The sequence below is a fragment of the Convolutriloba macropyga genome, chromosome 12, assembly GCF_964194025.1.
Source record: "Convolutriloba macropyga chromosome 12, txConMacr16.3, whole genome shotgun sequence".
NCBI classification, from domain to species: Eukaryota; Metazoa; Xenacoelomorpha; order Acoela; family Convolutidae; genus Convolutriloba; species Convolutriloba macropyga.
In genome coordinates, this window is record NC_134479.1 from 47541953 (window position 1) to 47564663 (window position 22711).

At 35.2% G+C, this 22711-nt stretch overlaps 1 protein-coding gene across 1 annotated transcript in view; it reads left to right on the top strand.

Annotated features, from left to right (window-relative positions):
• The window catches only part of LOC142350518 (uncharacterized), a 72368-nt gene that overhangs the window by 1626 nt on the left and 48031 nt on the right, over positions 1-22711 (top strand). Inside the window, exons 2-5 of the mRNA XM_075402368.1 lie at positions 1401-1621; positions 1877-2059; positions 2745-2895; positions 3185-3329. Of these exons, the coding sequence (XP_075258483.1) occupies positions 1401-1621; positions 1877-2059; positions 2745-2895; positions 3185-3329 (700 nt within the window). The remainder of the gene's footprint in view (positions 1-1400; positions 1622-1876; positions 2060-2744; positions 2896-3184; positions 3330-22711) is intronic.

Below are 22711 nucleotides of genomic sequence, written 5' to 3' on the forward strand. Positions count from 1 at the left end.
TTGTGAAAGCTTTATCTGCCTATTTGATGATGTAAAACAAAACCTCAAAGTCTGAACCATATTTTAGGCGAAAATGTAACAGGTAGAATTTTTCAGACTTGTATCTCTTATCGAGAAAAATTGATGCTATGGAGTTTGGTTAAATATATGTGAAAATCACATAGTCTTTTCAAACCTAGTAATATTGTTTAGGACACAATTGTATGCCGATAGAACGTTCCTCTGGTAGATCATGTTTCTTTTGTAGGAGAATGTAATGACTTTTGATACTTTATCTGCTGCTTCTCAGTAATTTTTTTTGAATATCTCTGCGTTTTGGGACGGGTTGCAGCAAAAACCAGCAAGGAAGGAGTTTACCCTTTTTTCAGCGCAGAGTTTTTTTTCAAAATTGACAGGTTTTTGGAATGGAAAACTGTTGTTTGGGTTACTGCATTCGTTTTTGGTAAAAATTAATGCGTATTTTTCCTTGCATGTTGAAATAATCAACTTTTGTTTAGCTAAATCGTCCCAGTTGCAATCGTGTGTGGAGAATGAAAGAAGTCTTAAGCTCAAGTCAAATTTGTTTAAAATAACCTTTTACCCACGGGTACATTATATAAATACAAAAATGACAGATAACTTTTTGGTTATTAATTTCAGAATTGTTCCTCTCGATACTAATTTGGCTTAAGAAGACTATTATTTGTTTTTAAATTACCCCTAGCACTACTGTTAACAAGAACAAATACGTCTTTGACATTGGTATCAAGTAATTACTAATAAATTAGTATTTACTTATTAAAAGTTTTGGGCAAATTACTCGCTCAAAATAATTTTGTTTCCGCGGAAAGCAAAGATTACTGCAAATTCGATTTTCGGACACTGGCCACGTAATGCGCAGGAATCTTCTTCCTGCTTTAAACATATTGATATCTAAGTGCGTAACTTTTTCCGATATGAATTTTTTCTTGTTTCTGTAATGATGTTGAAAAAAGACTCAAAGTTAGAGCAAAAAAAGATGAATCCTGATTCATCTTCATCGTAAAAAAACTCAAAGGTGCATATTCTTTTTTTTCTGTTTTGTCATTTTTTTAATACACACATATATATATATATATATATATATATATATATATATATATATATATATATATATATATATATATATATGTATATATACATATAAGAGTGAAAATTCTAGATGTCCACAGAATGCTAGCTGCCGGAGTCAGTACTGAAAAAACGTTATCTCACAACGAATAATAAGCATCTGATTTATTTAATGTATATATGAGATTACTACAGTTTGACGAGCTTGTTTATCATTAGTTTTCTTTTTCCAAAGAAATAAAGTGCCGCTTAAGAAAATGCAGAGCTCCTTGTGAGTACTTTCAACCTAACTAATTTAAATTGAACTACAGAGTCGTCGGGGTAATTATTCAGTTTGAGTCAGTACCTGAAGAGGTCGACACTCGCAGTTTGAGAGAGTTTGTAGTGGATACAATAGAAGACACACACACTGAGAAAAGATGTGGTATGCAATGTACAAAACATGACTACTGTAAGTCATACAATCATAATGCAGATGGTGCTCTGTGTGAACTTATCATGACTGACTACCGACTGCTGGAGAAGCCGAGAGGTACAAAAAAATTCAACCAATACTTCGATGGACTTTCAAAAATCTTTTTTCAAATGACATGAGGTACGGTCAATAGCTATCAGATCTCTATAAAGAATTGACCGATAAAACCACACTATCAATTAATTATGTCAACAGCAAATTAAAAGAAAATTTACGTGCTGTTTTTCTGAAAAAGCACAGTAGTATTTCTGTACAAACTCTTCTCAATTACACTTTTTATTTTATTGTTCGGATGACATGGCAGATTTTTAGTTGACGGAAATACTTCACTTGGTTGGAGACACTATTCAAAAGTTACTTATCCTCGTGGATGTGTGGGTCAAGAGGCAAGAGATTGTGTGCAATTTTGGGTCAAAATAGCTCTCACTTCTGATGTCTCAATAACCTGCGCTTGGACTCTACCCAATGGAGAAGAAACGGTCTTCTTAGCTCAAGAGGAATAAGCTCATTCTTAATTTAAAATATATTAAAAAAATTTTATTCAGCAGAAAAAAAAGTAAACACTTACAAAAATTTGAGAGAAATAACAGACTTTGTTGCTGAACCCATCAAAGGACCATGCTAGGCAAATATGCCTTTGAAAATACTCTTGCTCGAACGACGAACAAAGTTTTCCCGGTTTTTCATTAGGAAGCTTGACAGTGTAATTCTACTCAAAAAAACACCTTTCTAGAATTTTTGACCACAATGAGTAAAGATTTTGATTGATTTCAATATATGTTTCCGAAAAATTTATATACGGTTAAGAAAATTGTCAACCAAAAGTTTTTATATATGCCTCTCCGTTTTAGAACCCAACTTGCCTAATAGCTATATCTTTTATCATGACGGGCATAAGGTTGCATCTTTGTCGCCATTGTATATTGTTTCGTAATTTCGAGAACTTCACAAGAAAGCTTGATTTCATTTTGAATTCAAACATTTTAAACATTTCCTGCTTTTCAGCAATTTCTGACGAAAACCGTGAGTTTTTTGAAAGTTTTAGGGAATAAACGCTTGGGGTTTCTTAGCTAGAGCATAAACTGTTACCTATTATTCAAAAAAACTACCACCTTTTTAGATCAACTCTGATCAATTTTTATAGAGGCTGCAAAATTTTTTTGAGACTGGGCTGTTGTATAGAATTTCACAGTTTCAAATGAAGAACATTTCAACCAGCAAGGTGTGGCAATTCCAGCAGCGAAAATTGCTCACAACTTGGACAGACAGGATCGTGAATTTGAAGTGATAGGAGCTGACATACCAGGAGTATACTATGACTTCACGCTAGAGTGAGTTGCACAAACTTCTAAGATTTTTTCGAATTCAGAAATTGTACAGAGAATAGTTTTAACAATCTTCTGTTCTCGGGAAATGGATTGAGCTTGCATTTAGAAAAGTCAATTTTTCAATCATTGGCCACTCCGAAAACATAGCCTTTCAAACAAGGGAAAGTGGTATATATAATATCTACTCTTTCTATCACATTGGCTATGTTACAACTAAAATAGGCATCTAATTAGCTTAAGTCATGTGCAATTCATTCAATTGCTAACTTTGAAAGTTATAAACTTGTTTCAGACAACTTTATGGAGGCAATCTGGCTCAGTTCGCATTGTATGCGAGTGAGTCTACATATCCCAGCAAAGTGCAGGAACTTCCTAATTTGAGAGTGGTTACTGAACACACGGTTGAAGTTCATTGGCAATTTGATGGAACCGCTGAAGTAAGCAAATTTTGAAAAATAGTCAAAAATTCAGTTTCACATTCAAAATTCGAAAGAAATATAGATATTCTTAAGAAAATGATCTAGCCAAACTATAAATGACCTTACTTTTCCAATACTCCGTTTCCCTTTAACAAAAAACTCTGGTAAACTTAGATTAAATAACGTAATACGGTCGCTCTGTGGCACCGTCATTGTTAACTGAAAATGTATTAAGAAAAGGTTGAATTTTTAATTTTAATGACTTTTTTTAAAATTACTCTGTGATAATTATACTCTTCCACCTTTAATTAAGCGGAGAAATAGAGTGCATTTTTTTTAATTTTTGCACTTTTTACACTCTTTTCTCCATTTTTTTGGGCAAAGCCTCAGTCATGGATAGTAAAGCTTTTCAAAAAATTTTGGATCAAAAAAGAGAAAAAAATTCTTATAATAAAAAACCTAAAGTAACATCAGTCGGCATCAAGTTTTGAGCTTTTGTGTTGCGTTAATATCAGCCAATGTCTGCTAAGTACCGTCATTCTTCCTCGGGTTCTAGCTATCTCTTTAAAAGCTCTTGTTTTGCAAAGACAAGCTGTCTCCTGGAATACAAAATCTGGAAAAATTTTGGATTTCCTAATATGCTTTATCTTTTGGTCCTACTTTTTATATTTAAATTTTGATAAATAATCGAATTGAATTGGTTGAGCAGCCATTGAGAGCAAATCCAGTAAATGGATTCACAACTAAACAAGAGCTCCGGTTCAAATGACTTTTTTTCAAATTATTTTGTAATCTCTATCTAAGAAAATGTAGAAATAAACTCTGGCTAGACACTTCATATGACGTGCGTGACAATGTTATCACCATATAATTTTGTGGAGCAAGTGTTTTCTGAGAAACTAAAATTATACAAAGCTGGCATTTTAAAGTTCTCATGAAATACACTTTTAACTTAAACTTGGAACGCAAGTTCATTTGTTTTATTCACTTAAAGAATCTAAGAAAACCTATTGAAAAACTTCATTAAAAAATCTTTTGGTCCGAACTAAAGTCATTGATGAGGAAATTTTGAGTTATTTCACTTAATCCGTATGAACTATTTTTTCTGTTTTGATTTGCTTTTTATATGAAGGATGACTTGTCCAAAATTAGTGTTTTCTAACTTTACCTTACATTTGATCGTTTTTAGTCCAAATACTTTTTTGTGTTTCAACAATGGAGTCAACTCTGCTTATCTTCTTGATCTTTGGCACCAGTTCACATAATTTTTTGCCATCACCTGCACTTTGATATGAAGAAGGTTGGTGATTTTCCGACCGGATCATTATTCTCTTCAATCTTGCACGTTTTTACGGAGTCTTTGGAATCTGTAACTAAAATTTGGACATACTCTTTCAGTGAATTTTTTTATAACAGGAACTTTCTAATGTACCAGTTTTTGCAGCTGGATTCAGTGTTTTCATTTTTTTCTTAGTTATTCTACCTCAGGCCAATTCTGACTATACAAACATATTTTATATGGAAAATGCAAGAACTTCTCATCGCGTGTGGTAGCTGGGGAATATTTATTCTGCCGTTCGACAAGAACGTTATACAAATATAGTGTCTAGTGGAAAACTCATTTCATTTATTCTACGGGTTGTGTTGTAGTTGAAAAAATTTTCTGCCTCATGTCTGAGTTGTGCAACACAAAAAATTTTGAAAGCGCAATCATGTTAATTGCGTTTTCATGTTGAAAACGCAATCACTTTCTGCTGCAGTGTGTGCGGTATTTCAATTTTTTTTGGTAATGAGTTTGATTGTTTCCTGAAAAGTTTTTTCTACGATTGGTCTTTTCAATATATTTTCTATAGCTACGTTTTTCTCATCTAATGGCTGAGTTCATTACTGTTTTTTATAAACTCACAAAGTGAGTGGCAAGGCTGATTAGCTCTATGTTTTTGTACAAAACAAATACTTGTTACTATAAATTAGTTCACAGTTTTGTTTGAATTTTTGTTTCTTATTGATTTAAAAGGGTGCGTTTCTCAAGAACAACCAATTCTTTAGGAACCACCAAACTAGCTTAGCTGCCCCAAATGGATTTTTTCTTCTCGAAATTTTGTAGAGAGTTGTATGTTAAATATATGTTAAAAATATATGTTAAGTAGATGTTAAAAATATATGTTAAAAACACATATATGAAAATCGCTTTGTTATTTTATTAAAACTAAGCCAGCACATTCAGTTTTTGAGATTAAAAGGTGGCCTTAATGTTTTGAGAATTTTCTAGTTTCCCCTTTTTCTTTTCAGTTTTAAAAGCTATTTTTAAGTATGGAATGAATTTTTTCAATATTCAAATGGATGAAACAAATGTATTTGCTTAATTATTATCAGCAAAATGAGTCAGTAAAAAATGTCTGTTTGATTGTATAGAATGAAAAAGAAAGTATAAAAAATTGGCAGATTTTTTGAAGTTAGTTGGAAGGTGCTTTTTGTGAAAAGTGCTGACGCGTGAGAACTTATCCAAAGGACAACGCAACACCCAATGTTTTCTTTACATCAGAAATCTTGGGTGTTTTTTTATTATAATTTCTTTTATGATATTATTTTCCTCTTAAGTCTCTGAAAAAACAGAATCTCTCAATGTCTTTTATGCAAAGTAACAACAGTGGGTATACATTTCTATATCTCAAAATGTTAGGAAATTGAAAATTATATATATATATATATATATATATATATATATATATATATATATATACATACATATATACATATATAAATATATATATATATATATATATATATATATATATATAAATATATGTATTCTTCAACTAACCTGAAATTATCGGTGGAGAACAAAACATAAGGCCCAATCATCCCAGTATCTTCAAAAAAAATTGTGCCGCAGTAAACAGAAAGAAACAGATACATTTTTGAGTTGACGAACGTATTGACAAAATTTACAGACGTCAGAAACGAATTTGTTAAATAATGTCGCTCATCAGCTATCTGGGACAGATAATACACAGATGGCTTCTTTTACTTGAAACTTATTGTATTTAAGTTAAGTTTCAAAGTGCCAAAGTCAGCTTGTTGAGAGAAAACTGCGTCACAAATTTTCGATATGTGACCACGCTAATGGCCTACGAGTTCTTGTAAGAGAGAGGATAAGATTGACGCAAAAATCAGCTAGCAAACTTTACTCTTGTTGTCCAAAAGTAAAACGAATAAATTCGATAGAACGACAAAACAATAAAAACATAAACAGAAGAACTCAAAAGCTATTCAAACCTTCGCTAACAACAAAAAGAACAAAAATCTGAATAAGTTATGTTTGCCTTGAAACAGTTATTCGTTAACTCATCAAACCTAAATAAAAAAAATCTGTTATAAATTTTAACCTGCCAGTGTCACGTCGGGAAAATTTCCATCTTTCACATCAATGATGCAACAGAAATAAACAACAATTACGGCATCAATCAGAAACCAAAAGTATTCTCTACGGTACTTCGAAACCAAATTATTTTGTACTGCTAAAAAATATGGGATACGGCTATAAAGTAGCCAACAGTTTTATGATGCACACGATCTGTTAAAATCAGAAAAACGAACGGCCAAATAATTGCCGTAAATCAACTGGTCGCAATACATCAGCGCTCTGAAGTTACTACCCAAAAGATGTCATGTGAAAACAGACAAAAAGGGTATGACAGGCACTTTCTAATAAACGAACTTATTGGAAGTTTGTATATCAAAAAGTAAATTTAATATCCAAGAAAATTACTTTTTTGCTTATGAGTTCCAAGCTATTCAAAAACTGAATTTAAAGAGTTGTATTAAAAATATCTTCAATTAAATATCTTCAGTTTCATTAAAAATGAATTCAATTTAATTTGAAATTCCAAATTAACAAGAAAAGAACAAAAGGAATGGATGAAAGCTTTAAAAATTACCAAATCAATTACCAAATTATCACAACTTTTTCATATATGAAACTTCATACTTTCTGTCGTAAAATTCAGTTGTATTTTTTATATCTTTAACTTTTTCACTTAAACAAATAAACAACTGCCTAATTATACAGGTAGATTTATTGCGAATTTTCACATCCATTTTCAAACGTGACGTAAAGAAATTTGAATTTTTTTTATGTTGCCTTTTCATGCCAGTTAGTAGTAAAAAGAACTGACTAGAGGAACAACGGGGGGGGGGGGGACGGACACTTTTTGCAACGTGACCTAACAGGAAGCAATGATTCTTTACCAAAATTGTCCCCCCTGTTTTTTTTCGCCGAAATGCAATTTTGAAATTTTTTTGTCCCCTCATATAAGGGGGACAAAAACTTGGAAACAAAATGGTAAAGAAATTTTTGTTGATTTTGAACGTTTAAAATATCAAGCAGGAGGTAGTCTTGATCCACCGACCTTTGGGTTATGGGCCCAGCGCGCTTCCACTGCGCCATCCTGCTACAATATGTACACACATACACACATACATACATACATACATACATACATACATACATACATACATACATACATACATACATACATACATACATACATACATACATACATACATACATACATACATACATACATACATACATACATACATACATACATACATACATACATACATACATACATACATACATACATACATACATACATACATACATACATACATACATACATACATACATACATACATACATACATACATACATACATACATACATACATACATACATACATACATACATACATACATACATACATACATACATACATACATACATACATACATACATACATACATACATAGATACATACATACATACATACATACATACATACATACATACATACATACATATATACATACATACATACATACATACATACATACATACATACACACATACATACATACATACATACATACATACATACATACATACATACATACATACATACATACATACATACATACATACATACATACATACATACATACATACATACATACATACATACATACATTCATACATACATACATACATACATACATACATACATACATACATACATACATACATACATACATACATGCATGCATACATACATACATAGATACATACATACATACATACATACATACATACATACATACATACATACATACATACATACATACATACATACATACATACATACATACATACATACACACTGATTAAAAAAAACCCAGAGTTGTACTAGAATACAAGTTTTCACTTAAGTATGCACACAATTATGGTCAAATCCTTTATGTTTGTAAATGCATACATAAATTGATAAAAACAACAGGCAAAAAACTAACCTGTTAGTAGATGTATAAAATCATTAATGATATATTACGTGGAGAAAAGAGTCATCGGATCATGCCCAAACATGTTCAGAGTCACGACACTTTCCAAAATGAATTGACCAATCGCAGTGCTGGATTTCTTATTCGAATTAACAACCAATAAAAATTGAGGGATTTATAAACAAAAATTCAAAACGCATACGTTTAGTAAACAGTAAATAATGAACACAATAGGAACAAAAGACATCAAGCTCATTCATGAAAAAGTTTTATCACTGAGAGGTAACATAAATTATACGCATATATCTTATCGACAGTTATATTTCGTAGCTGCCTGTTCTTTATTAGATCCAGAAGTTGACGGAGAAATAGCACTTAAATTTAGGCCCTATGGTGTTTTCATTGGAATTGATAATTCAAGGCTAGATCTTTTACTGAAACGAAGCAAAGTGTTACGACTTCATGCTGCATTGCATGACGCCGCTGGATTTATAAAAGATTGCAGAAACAAAGACCCGGGATATGTTTATGCTTTCCGTTACTCACCAGTAAACAATTGTCTTTTTGGACACTTGACAGGAATATAATTCATTCTATCAGTGAAAAATTTTCATTCACATTTATTTCGTGAATTGGAAGGCTAGAAAATTTTGGCAGCAAAACCGCAAATATAATTGTCATCCATCTCGAACTCAAGTCACTTGGATTCATTATAAAAGAACTCAGTTTGTGTTCCAGTTACAACGATACAATATTTTTCAAACCCACACTTAAATTCACCGAATTACCCGCACACGATAGACAAACTGTTATTTGGTTGACCAACAACCTACACGGTCTTGATTGGGACGAAGGTGGTATACCTTACTGTGATTTTAAAACAATCTGTCTGAGTTTCAGTTTTCGATTCACCCGGAAAAAATTTTTTGCCAAAGGCATTGAAAAGTGTGCGCTCCTCACTAAGCTTTTACAAAAAACTGTTTAAAATCTGGAGGATCTAAATTGTCTCCGAATCTCAGATATAATATCAGAAGCACAAGTACCCCCCTGTTATCTTTATTCAAATTTTCGTTCAACAAACAATCAATTATCAAATCACTGCGCGGAACGTAAAGCAAGAATATTTTCACTGTGGACACAAAGTGATGCACAGAGAAGACACGTCAACTTTAACAACCTATCTGTCAGACAACTTGAAGATATTTACTTGCTTGACCCCACTCGACGATCAACCTATAGTAATATTCAACAGAAATCAGGATCACTCTCCACCAATACATAATGATTTCTCAAATGATCAATAGAACCGAGCGAACTATCTCAACAATAAGCCAAACACTGCACAACAACCTCGTTATACTTCGTTTTATAGCACGCCAGCAAAACGTTAATTTGCAACTATTACTCTTTCCCCCGACGAGCTAGACAGCTTCAGAGCTTTCCTTCCCGTGATAGATAATTTCTATCACTTCCAATTGTACGTAAAAAATAAGCAGAGAGCTCGAGAACATCGGAATCAGTTCAATTATGGCTATGATCAAAACAAACCAGAAGCCTATGGAGTCCCCCAAAGAGCAGCGAATCCCACGTTGGAAGCAATGGGCGGACAAAAAAGTTCCTCAATTTAGATTGAAAAAGCACCACCAGAACGTGAGCTATCACTTAATGAGATGCCGAATGAGTTGCGTTTATATGTCTTGGAGCACCCCGAAGTTGAAAAAGTCTTCAATCAACCAACGTTCAATGAAAATGACTCATCAACTGTTTGTTATAAACTAGAGATAAAAAGTCATATTAAAGATTTCAATTTGTTTGAGTTCTGGTAGAAGAAACAGTTGCCCAGTGAATGATTCAAAAATTTAACATTTTATATCATTCTTGTTTCAATTCAGTTTTCAATTAATTAATTTTCTCCAATGAATCAAAGAGACGAGGCTGATGCCGGTATCAGTAATTTAGTCTTCGATGTAAACAACAAGGAGTGTCCCCCATGGCGTTGTTGTTCAAATTCAACAGTGCCAAGGTCCGAAGTAATATTTTTTGTTCAAGTTAGTATCATTGTGTTAATGATCATTCTGTGCTTCTCTATGTTCTTTCTACTATCAGAAAGCTGTGAAGAGAAATCAATTTGAATTGCTCTTTTATCAAGTCTAGATGGTTACATATTACCTAATCCCAAACTATGAACAAAGTTATTCTTACACATGACAGGGTATTCATGTCAATTGTAGAACCAAGTGGTTGTGGGAAAACAGAACTCTTGTTTCGAATGCTAAAAGGTTCGACCTTTTATCCCCGCTTTGAAACAATTTATTATTTTTCAAAAAGTTCCAACCACTTTTCAAAGATATGCAACGAGTTATACCAGGGATCGAGTTTCTAAAATACTCAGGCCTTGATATAACAAAAAACCTATCTCATTGTCTGCTTATCTATGACGATACATGTGAAGAAATCTTCAACGATAAGGAATTTGTAAAAATAGCTACCTCAGGACGTCATCGCAAATTACATGTTATATACGTCGAGCATAATTTGTTCCATCAAAGCAAATGGTCAAGAACCATTGATCTGAACACAACACACATAATATTATTCAAGTCGCTTCGTGACATTCGACAAAATGAATATCTTGGAAAACAGTTGAATTGCCTCCAATTGATAAAAGAAGCATACAAACTAGCAACTACGGGGCCCTTTGGACATTTGATGATTGATCTCGACCCAAAAACCAGCCAGGGTTTACGTTTTTCATCGCAACTTATTGGACCGGATCCTTCTATTTTTTACATTTCGTCTCCTGAAGCAGTCATTACAGCAATTACAAATGAAAAAGAAGCATTTGCTAATGCTCAAGCAATTGGCAAATAACAGGAATTAGAACACAGCTCAAATAAAAACCTTACATCAGGGCGATTTCATTTGGTTTTTGAGTGACTGTGTGATGAACGTACTCTCTGGAGTTGTACCATTTAATAAAGTAGAATTAAAAAAAATTCGAGAAACCAATACGTAAACTTGCAGACAGGCGAGTTGAAAAAAGTAAGAGAATAAAAATCTTTCGATCAGATTCTGGAATCCGTCTAATTAAACTCATTGCGTTACCTTGTATTGTGTTTCTGGAGAAAAATGCACACTGAAGAGTTTGTGCTAATTCCTCGTCAAATGTATGCGAATGAGCAACCCCAAATAACTCAACTTTTTAACAATAAAAATGTCCGAGACAAAGCAAGACAAATATCACTGTTTCAGAGAAGCAAGTTTCCACCAGCACCCTCTACCCCGCAACAAGACACGCAACAGCAGACAGATAATATTTTGGAGACTGTCAAAGATGAATTCAATGAGACTACAGATGAGAAAATTCATCGCCTGAAATCCTCGCCTTAAAATGCCTCGCCTGAAGTTTCACCTGAAATCAAGGCGAAAGTTTTGAGAGATATTAAACACCTTGACAGAAAAAAAGTTTGAAAAAGCCAGCATTATATTGGAAAAAATAGAAGAGTCAAAATCGCTATCGTTGGATCAAACATCAAGACTAATGGTTAATAATTCAGGAATGGGAATTCGTGTCGCAGATTTTCTTCACGATCTACAGCAGACAACATCGAAGCTTTCACTCGAACATTACAAAGTCCTGACCTTTCTAGATATCAGTTCACTATTAACTTGCAATACATACGCAAAAAAACTTCTTGTCTTATCACTAAACGAAAAGTTACAGTTATTTGAGGATGAACCCAAAAACGAAGAAACAGGAGTCTCAAGAACAGAAGAATCAAAGGTTTCTGGCGACAATGAAGGAAGCTTTGAAGATGCAAAAGACGAAATCCAACCGTCCAGCTCGTGGGCAAATTACTTCCTCTAACGTTAAACAATTAAACCAATTATACACAAAAGGTAGTGCAGCTTTTGGTAGCATTGCTAACTTGAGGAAAGCGAGCAATTTACCAAGATCAAAAGTTGTTCAATACCTTCAGTCGAAAGCCCCATACACAAAATACAAACAATTCAGAAAAATTTTTCCGAGACTGAAAGTTGTTACATACCGAATAAACGAAATCTGGTCTGTCGATGTGGCGTATATGGCTAAAGTTGCGCAACACAACAATGGAGTCAAATATTTACTGGTGGCTGTTGAAGTTTTATCGCGATACCTACGAGTGCAACCAATGAAAGCTTTATATGCACAAGATGCTGTTGAAGCTTTCAAAAAAATGATAAAGCAGACAAAAACCAGAAAGGGTTTGGACAGACAAGGGATCCGATTTTAGAGGTGAATTCAAAACGTTTTGTGAAAAGAAGGAGATTCATTTATATACAACCGAAAACGAAACTAAGTCGGCATTTGCTGAGAGGATTATTCGATCGCTCAAAAATATCATTCACAAATACTTCGAGGAAAATTTGACTTGGACTTATATTAAGGAATTGCCCCAGTTTGTAAATACTATAAACAGTCGTGTTAATTGCGTTACCCAACTTGCATCTGATAAAACTTTCAAAAAACGTGAACCGTTTCTAATATCCTTAGCAATTAGCACAAAAAAATATAAGCCGAAATACGAAGAAGGAGACCTGGTTCGGATTGTAAAGCCAGACGAAATTTTTAGGAAAGGTTACAAACAAAATTATACAGACGAAGTCTTCACAGTATTCAAGGTTGCCACCCTCAGTCCACCCACATACAACCTTATAGATGCAAACAACGTTATAATTGAAGGCAAATTTTATGAACCAGAATTAGTCCAAGTGAACGTCCTTCCTTTCGAAGAGAAAACATGAGTAGTATTCATAGAGAACTTACAATTGCTTTGATATCAAACGCACCAATGGGAATTTTTATCAATAATACCATGGCTAAGTTTCGAAATCAATAAGCCCAACCATTACAGTTAGATGGAGATTGGCAAGTTGCCCTTGCTTCAATATCATTTCCATCAAACATCAACAATGTAAATTCAGCTGAAATAGTTGAGTACGTTAATTCTGGCGCTGAACTTGATGCTTCAAATAACCGGACCGGACAACTTCGAAGGTATATACAACAGTTCAGAAGAGCTTCTGGAAGAAATTTTTCGAATCGCTCAATTGAAACAGTGTGACTATGATTTTGACACTGTAACACAAAAGTTAGTTTTGAAATTTGGGCCTAACGAAGGTTTGTCATTTTAGAACGAAGAGGTCCCCAGTATTCTCGGTTTTAAAGGAACAAGAGATATTTCGAATCATGGTTTCATTCATATCGGTTACAAGTCGAAAAATGTGGGCAACTCTTTGAACAGACATGTTGGAGATTTTCCAGTTGATATCACTTGCGGATCACAGTTAATTTTTGTTTACATTGATATAATTGAACATCAAAACGTTGGTGATGTGAGAGCTCCGGTAATAAAAATCATTGAGTCTGAAAGACGTTTGAGAAACGGTAGCATAAACACAGTGACACCCATACACAACAAGTCCTACACAAATTTAGATTACAAGCCAATATTATCAAACAATATTCAGAACATCCAGGTAGAGTTGGGAAACGGAACTGGAAAACTAATTACTTTTACTGGAACCAGAAAAGTTTTAGTCAGTTTAAAGTTTTAAAAAATTATTTAATATGGAGGCATACTACAGCAATCAAGCATGTCAATCAACGCCGCATTTTTCCGGACATTAAAGACAAAGAGGCAGCGGTTTTGGAGCCCTTGCTGCAGATATTGGAAGAGTTGCTCTGCCATTAGCACGCAAAATTCTCTGGCCCGCAGCAAAAAAGATTGGTCGTGATTTATTGGTTCAAGGAGCACCGGAGTTAGTAGAAGTTGCAATCAAAAGAAAGTCAGCAAAACAAGCACTGAAAAGTACAGTTGCCAAAACAGCTCGCAAAAAAATAGTTGGATCTCTTCAATCACGTATTGCATCAGGCCGTAAAATAATTAGACGAAAAAGACGACAATACACGAGACCTCGTTCAAACCAGAAACAAAAAATTTCAACCAGAAGAATCATTTCTCGAAAACCCCGTCCGAAAAGGAGTCATCGGGATTTTTTCTCGCGAGTGAAAAATGCGAACTAATATTGTAATACCATCTGAAGCCACTCACAGTTCTTTAGACTTATTTGAAAAACCACCTTTGCTGGTAAGATTTGACCAATCATTCGAGCAAAAAATAGAACCGCTTTGTTCTCCTTCGGGATCATCATTGGAATTTGAAGTTGTTGGTGATCGCAACAATTTTATTGACTTGTAAAAAATTTACCAGGAGATCAAGTGTCGAATACTTCAAATAGATGGAACGGATTTGCGCTACACAGCTGGTGACGCTAACGCCACTGATCTTCCATATTTTGCTAATAATATCCTTCATTCACTTTTCGCCGACTGTACTGTTTCTGCAAATGGTATCAAAATTTCAACAGCTAATGGACACTATGCACACAAAAGTTTCGTAGAAACTTAATTCTCTCATGGGACAGACGCAAAGAAAACCTGGCTGAAATGTCAGGGTTACGAGTATGAAGAAAACCCCGGCACTATTCCAGCAGCAATATCAGATATAAGAAAAAGAACAGTGCGACAATCCGCACGCATAACATTATATGGAAAGTTGGCGGTTGATTTTTTTTCATGTGAGAAACATTTTGTTTAGTGGAGTTACATTACGCATTCCAATGAGAAGATCTGAAGATGACTTTGCCGTTATCAGCGAAGACGCAGCGAAACACTACAAGGTTAAAATAGATGAGGCTAATTTATTTATCAGGAAGATGACGGTGTCGGAAAATGTTGTAGGTGCATTTGAGAAGACATTATTGAAAACTCCGGCAATTTACCGATACAATGAAGTACTTACCAAAACATTCTTGGCTACAACAGGCCAACAACGCTGGAAACATGAGGATATTTTCACTGAAGAGCCAGTCAGAAGAGTCATTGTTGCATTATGCGTTGGTACAGCATTCATCGGTACCAACACCGCTAATCCATTTCATTATCAAAAATTTGGTTTAAAAGAGATCACCATTTATCGAAATGGTTTTGCAACGGCTGGAACTCCAATGTCAACAACTGATAACAAGAGGTCGTACTACAATTCAATGAGTGCATTAGCTTATGTAGAAAATGGCCATGGAATACCTCTGAGTGAGTTCGCAAACCATTATATAATGGTATTTGATCTGACCAGCACTCAAGAGGCAACTCATGACTTTATTCATCCAGAGCTCACAAATTCATCGTTGTCTGTCGAACTCAATTTCGATGCAGCGTTAGCTCATAACGTTGAAATTTTTTTCTTGGAGAAAAAGCATCTACTATCCAGATTGACTCGGCAAGAAACGCGTCTAAAAACGCTCTTCCCATGATCACATACTAATGGACGAAGACCAAATTCATCATCAAGTGAAAAAGTGTAAACATCTCAAATTCAAATTCAGAGGGGTTTATGCTGCTGATAAATATCCTCTGAACTTGCAGACCAACACATTTATTATTGTTAATGCATCAGTATCCAACTCTATTGGAACCCACTGGGTAGTGCTAGCTAAACGATATGCATACCCAATAATATACTTTGCAGATCCATTGGCTCTACCCTTGACTACCTACAAGGATATTTTCAGCCGTTTACAACAGTGTAAAGACTTGGAGATAATGATGGATATCATGGAACATAGAAGAGACATTCGGACTCCATTGCAATCCTCAGACTCCCAGCTTTGTGGTTTATTTTGCATATATATTAATTATTATTTTTATAGTGAGAAGTTTCCATTTATACCTGATGTAAATGAATTAGAGTTGCTAGCTTTTGTAAAACATATGAAGTAAAATTTAATTTAATTTTCAAACAACAAAAACAACAAATTTTACAAAATTGAAAGGTTATGCAAGAGTTTGAGGTTTCTCGCACGAAACTTGCACGGGTCCACTTCTCGCACGTGTCCACTAAGCAGAATATCCATAATCTGATAAAGAGTTGAGGACTGTTCACCTAGCATAAGCTGACAAAATCGTTTAATCGTTACATCAGGGACTGTAGAAGAACGTTTGTTGGCCGTCGAAGTACTAATAGATTTTGCAGCTGCCTCACTCAAGGGTGCTGGAAGTTGTTTCTGGTTCTTGGTGACTGAAGAAGAAGTTGATTTTGAATGGTATTCAACAGCAACATGTAGTCGTGAAATTATTGTACCACGTTTGACAAAGTCTTTTTGCGTAGGCTGAATAAGTAATCTGAAACAGTTAACGAGACACGGTATCACCGCAGGTACATAAAGAAAATCAAATTTATTATCATCCTGCGAACCAAAATCATACATAACATGATAATGATTGGAGCCAAATCTACAACCTTCGATAACTGTTGCAGATGAATGATAACCATATGCGTAATTTTCAATTGTTGTGTTTTCAAGTTTTGGTTCCGTCTCACAAATATTATACTTGAAACGTTTTTGGAATTTCTTGAAATATTCAGGACTGTTTTCATACATTGCCTCAACCATAACGAACAAATAAAGAAAAGGCTAATGAACTAACTTTGAATGCATAAACAATGACAGGAAGCAATTTCAAAGGGTATAATAGAAACTATTCCGAATCCTCATTGACTGTTACGGATATTTTTGGTATCTTCTTTTGGCGCTGAGTCGATATTTTGCTGGCACGTTTTGCTGGACGCTTCGTCCATGGAGTCATCAGTTGAATCCGGTTTTAGAAGTGAGTCGATCAAGCCAACCGGTTGATCAAGCATTTGTTCTAGTTTTTCTATGTTTTGACATAGCAACCGAAACTCTCGCGCCGATAGTGTAATTTTTTGATTGAAATCTCAATCGACTTGTTCACTATCACATTTGAACAATTTCAAGGATAAATAGGTGCCAGTGGTATGATAAGTCTTAACAGCAGCCCTAACAAGCCGTTTTTCATTGAGCGACAGATCCAAAAGATAGTCGCTGTACTCAGCATTTTTAGATAGAACATTTCCCATTTTAGTCAAAATGAGAGCAGAACTGACTCCAATTATTGGAATTAAACAAATGATCATAACATTATCTAGGTCTAATGGATTGTAAACAATGTAGAAAACCACGCCTGTCTGTCTAGACAAGTTTGCTAAGCAAACAAAACTTCCCCGAAAAAGACGCCAGGAATTCTTGTAAACAAATCTTTGGTTCCCCTTGAAGTTTCACTCATTACTAGCAGAATGGTCTTTCACAGAAGTTTTCAAATGGAAGACCAAAAAAAACTCTCCAGAAACCAGAATGATTCAATGTCATAATTGTCCAAGAGAGTTCAATACATTCCAATCCCTAATGCAGCATCGTCGTGCAAAACATTACACACCACATAATAGGAAATTAATTTCTAGATCTCGACCGTTTCCGAAAAATACCAAACCTCAATTCTTTTTCTTTAACAATGGATAAATTGGCTCGCCACATGGAAGCTGTACTTTTCATTTCTAAAGAGTGTCCGACTCAAGAATAGATATTTTTTATTGGGATGTGGTTATATCTATTTATAGATATGATGTCATCATGACGTTAGGCTTCCGAATAAAACAAACAATCATTTTAGAGTAGAATTCCATTATAAATCTCTAACTCTAATCATACTGTTACTTTGTTCATTGTTTTATTACAATTAAAATCAGTGGCTCTCCATAATTACTAGTTTTTACACGAACACTCAATTTGTCGATAGCCATCAGTTCCTTCAATTTATTCCTGAACTTACTTTTCAATATTGTTGAAGAGAATGGCCACACATTATCTGGAAATTAAAAAAGCTAATGACTGCCAGACACGAACCTTAGTTCGCATGTGTCACAATTACAAAAATATTGCACTGGTTAAGGAAACTTTTGATGATAAAACTGGATTATGGCGCAGTGAAAACAGCTTTATTTTACCGATCAACTTTATTAAACCTATTAGCGACTATACAAAACAACACAATAATTTCCAGCTCACCAGAATTCCAGAAAAAACTCGGTGTTAGCTGAATCACCCTATTCACCACGATACTATGGATGCATTACACCTATCAAATTGAAAAGGGGAGCAGACATGAAAACCTTATCCAAGCGAACCCGAAAATTGTTTGCAGATTATGACAATGATTGCATTGAAATTTGGGAAAATCAGCTCGGGCAGTTAGAAGAAGTGGAGCAAATATCAGAATTCTGGGCTTTTGACCAATCACAGCCGGATACTGAAACAATTAAAACTCCCGAAAAACAACTTCCTTTACTTTCGAACAAATTTTTGGATGATCTAGACCTTGATGAAACCCCCCCTTCAAGTCTTTGTTATGCACCTGCGAAGAAAGTTAAACTTTCTCAATTTTATACTCAGTTTTGTTTCATTGTACATTTGAGTCTTTAAATATCTTGATTTACATAGATATTTTAATCATTTTCCTCATTGATCATGATTGAAAACGATTTTTCAAAGTATTAGGAGATTGCAAGCTCAGAGTCATTAAGCATAGGATCAGGCGATAATTTCCTTTTTATCTACCCATTAAATAATAACCAATCTAGCGCACAACTGTTTCAGGCCCAAGGTAGGCAAATAAAAGTGAGAAAAAATGTATGGCTGGCAAAAATAAAGAGTAACTTTGTCCCTGAGATCTCCCCATCTGAAACAGTAAATTAACAGATATCATATAATGAGCAAACACAAGACTAGTTGGTTACTTATTTTACAGTCTTCAAGGCTTCCTGATATTTGCTTAACGCAAACCTTACCTTAGTAAGTAAAACTTACGACCCGCAACCCACAGATCTTAATAAAAAGGATATCACACAGTGGACAAATATAAAATTGGGTTGAAGGTTTACCTAACAGTTCGCTAATCTGCGTAATGTTTGCACACAAAAAGCCGCCTTTTCTATCAGTAAACAAAAGAAAGGAGCGATTTGATTGGTTCACGGAAACCTGTAATCGTTTGTCCCCCAGGGCAAAAAATTTTTCATTTGCTTTTTGCCTTCACCTTGAAACCACCTTGACTTACCGTTAATTTCTTCAAAATTGCCTTCAATAAAAACAAAATTTTACAAAAACAGAACTGTCAATCAAGTCAAGCTTTTGAGTCCATTCTCAATTGATACAAGTGTTCATAAAAATATAAAAATATGAGTTTCGAGAAGTGTTCCATTTGCAATAAAATTCTCTCCGATAAACGCAGCCTCCGACGACAAATCAAACTGCTCACAAACAATATGCACAAAACAATTCCTTCGTTTGCGATGAATGCGGATTCGCAAAAACCAAAGTACTGGAAAGGGAAAATCACATGAGAAAGGAACACCTTTCACTCAATCCCCGCTATTGCTTGTACTGTAACAAATTCTTTGTTGGCGACTCGGCTTACATGGAACACATGAACAAGATTCATGGTCTACCAGTGTGGAATGCTGATGCAGAAAAAGACAAAGAAGCGGGAATTTTGGCAACCGAGCAAGCATTCGGCGGTGTACTCAAAACCTACGATATTCCGGTAGGATCCCATGAAATCGACCTGCTCAGCTTCTTGCGCAGTAAACAGCAAGAAATCGACAACATCATTCAGCTGAACACTCAGGCTCAGACGCAAAAAGTTCAATTTACTGCAACTAAAGAGCTCAGAAAACCTGTGGAATCAGAAGTCTCCAGCAGCCAAGATGAACGCTTGACGATCTATGCAAATTCCAAAATGCAACGCGTTGATTTTGCCGGAAAGACCAACGAATGTTCCACAGAAATGACCGAGAAAATGTTGCTCGCACTCAACAATTTTTCTTCGCACTGAAGCGGCTGGTCAATCCATCAAATCAATAACATTAAAATTCGACTAGTGAAAGTCAAACCCATTCATGCTTCCTCCTACTTAGCGTTGCCAACTGAACTCGCACGAAGTAGATTTCTGCTGAATATTCGAAACCAACAAGATGAGAGATGCTTCCTTTATTGCTTTACTGCGCAATATCAGAACTTGTTTGGACCCACCCTGACAACTTCCCATGACTCATGGAGACAACGATCAAACCCAAAATTGTATGACGCTAGCAACCCTTCCGCAAAACAACCAAAAGGAGAATTCGCAATACCGATGGGACTCAACCAAATGAATCGCTTTGAGGATCTCAACGATGTTCGCGTCAACGTCTTCAGGTGGGTTTCCTTTTCATTTCTGAAATTAACCATTCCAAAAAAATCCCTCCTGTTGTGACCTTTAAAAAGTTAAACCATAAAAAAAACAAAAGGCGAAAACTTTAGTTGACTACTTTTTGTAGGCTCATCCCCTTTCGTATCTCCAATAAGAAACAGTTCGAGTTCAATCTCGACGTACTTCTCATAAGCGATGGACAAATGCATCACTATGTCCTAATCACAAATATCAAGGGTTTTATACACAAGTACAAAAACATTCAACCACGCATCGATAATCACGTTTGCAGAAATTGCTTCAACATAAATACTTCCAAGCAGCGTCACGAGAAGCATGAAATTTTATGTCACCAAAGCAAACAAGCGATAATCAAAATGCCCAGCAGTGATCAAAAACAATTTCAATTCAACAATGTTAAGGCGCGTTGGTTTGTCCTGATTGTAGGTTTTTTTGATCTAGAATCACTAATTGTACCCGTTGAAGGCTGCAAAAACAACCCCGAAAAAGCAGAAACCCGAGCGATTGAAATTCACAAACCATGCAGCTATGCAATGCTATTTGTTGCACTAGAAGAGCAAAAGCCTTTTTTTCTTTGACCTTCAATGCGAACCCGGTGTTATGGATCAGTTTGTGAAAACTCTCGATCAAGTGGGAAAGCAAATCTACAATGAGAAACGAAAACACCAAAACTTTTTCGGGCTGCCCAGTATATCCAAAGAAGAGGCAAAAACCTGTTGGATTTGTGAAGCAGAACTGGATAAAAGTGCTGACGATACAACCGTGCTAGATCATTGCCACTACACAGGAAAATTTTTGGGCTGGGCACATTCACAGTGCAACCTCAAGCGAATAACCTTGAATTTCACTCCAGTATTTGCGCACAACCTTGCAAACTATAATTTACATCATGTAATACTAGCCCTGAAGAGCTCTAATGAACGCAACACATTCTCGATAATACCAGTACAAGCGAAAAATTCATATAGCTGCAAATTGGTGTGTATATAAAATCCAGACAAAATAGGAAGGGCGTTTGGATAATTGAGTATGAATATATTCGCCTCCTTGTTTCATTTAAATTCATGCATTCATCGCTCGATAAACTGGTGCAGAACCTCCCACATGATCAGCTTAAGATGCTAGAAGACCATTTTGGAAAATGGCCCCGGTCATCAGTGGATCAATTGAAACCAAAACGTAGCTTCCCCTATTGCTACATTGACTCGTTTGAAAAACTGAATGAAGTCGAACTACCTCCCCGGGAAAAGTGGACAAACAGTTTACAGCAGTATGAAGTGACTGTTACTGAAGCCGAATACGCAAGAGCATTAGAAATTTTCGAGCTTTTCAACTACAGGAATATTGGCGACTACTATAACCTTTACCTGACAACTGATGTATTTTTGCTAGCTACTGTAGTTCTCTGCTTTCGAAGAGTATGCTACGAAACCTACGGCCTCGATTGCTGCCAGTACTACACAGCATCAAATTTGCCAGGCGATGCAATGCTATAAATATGCAAGCCCGATTTGGAATTGCTCACGGAATGGGAGCACTTGGATTTGATTGAAAATTTAATAAGAGGAGGTGTCAGCTCAGTGTTCGCCAAAAGACTGTGCAAAGCAATTAACAAGTTTATGCCTGACTACAAACCAAAACAACAATCAACTTTCATCCTGATGATCGATGCCAATAATCTCTACGGAGGAATCATGGAAAAGTTCCCACTTCCTTTTAGTGCTTTTGAAATGTTCGACGAGAGCGAATGGACAAATGAGAATGAAAAAGAAATATTGCAGCGAATACTAAACACGCCTGATGACAACGACGTGGGATTTATTGTAGAAGTGGATTTAATATATCCTGTTCGGATTTTCCCCTTGCTCCAACAAAAGAGTCAATAGATGCACTG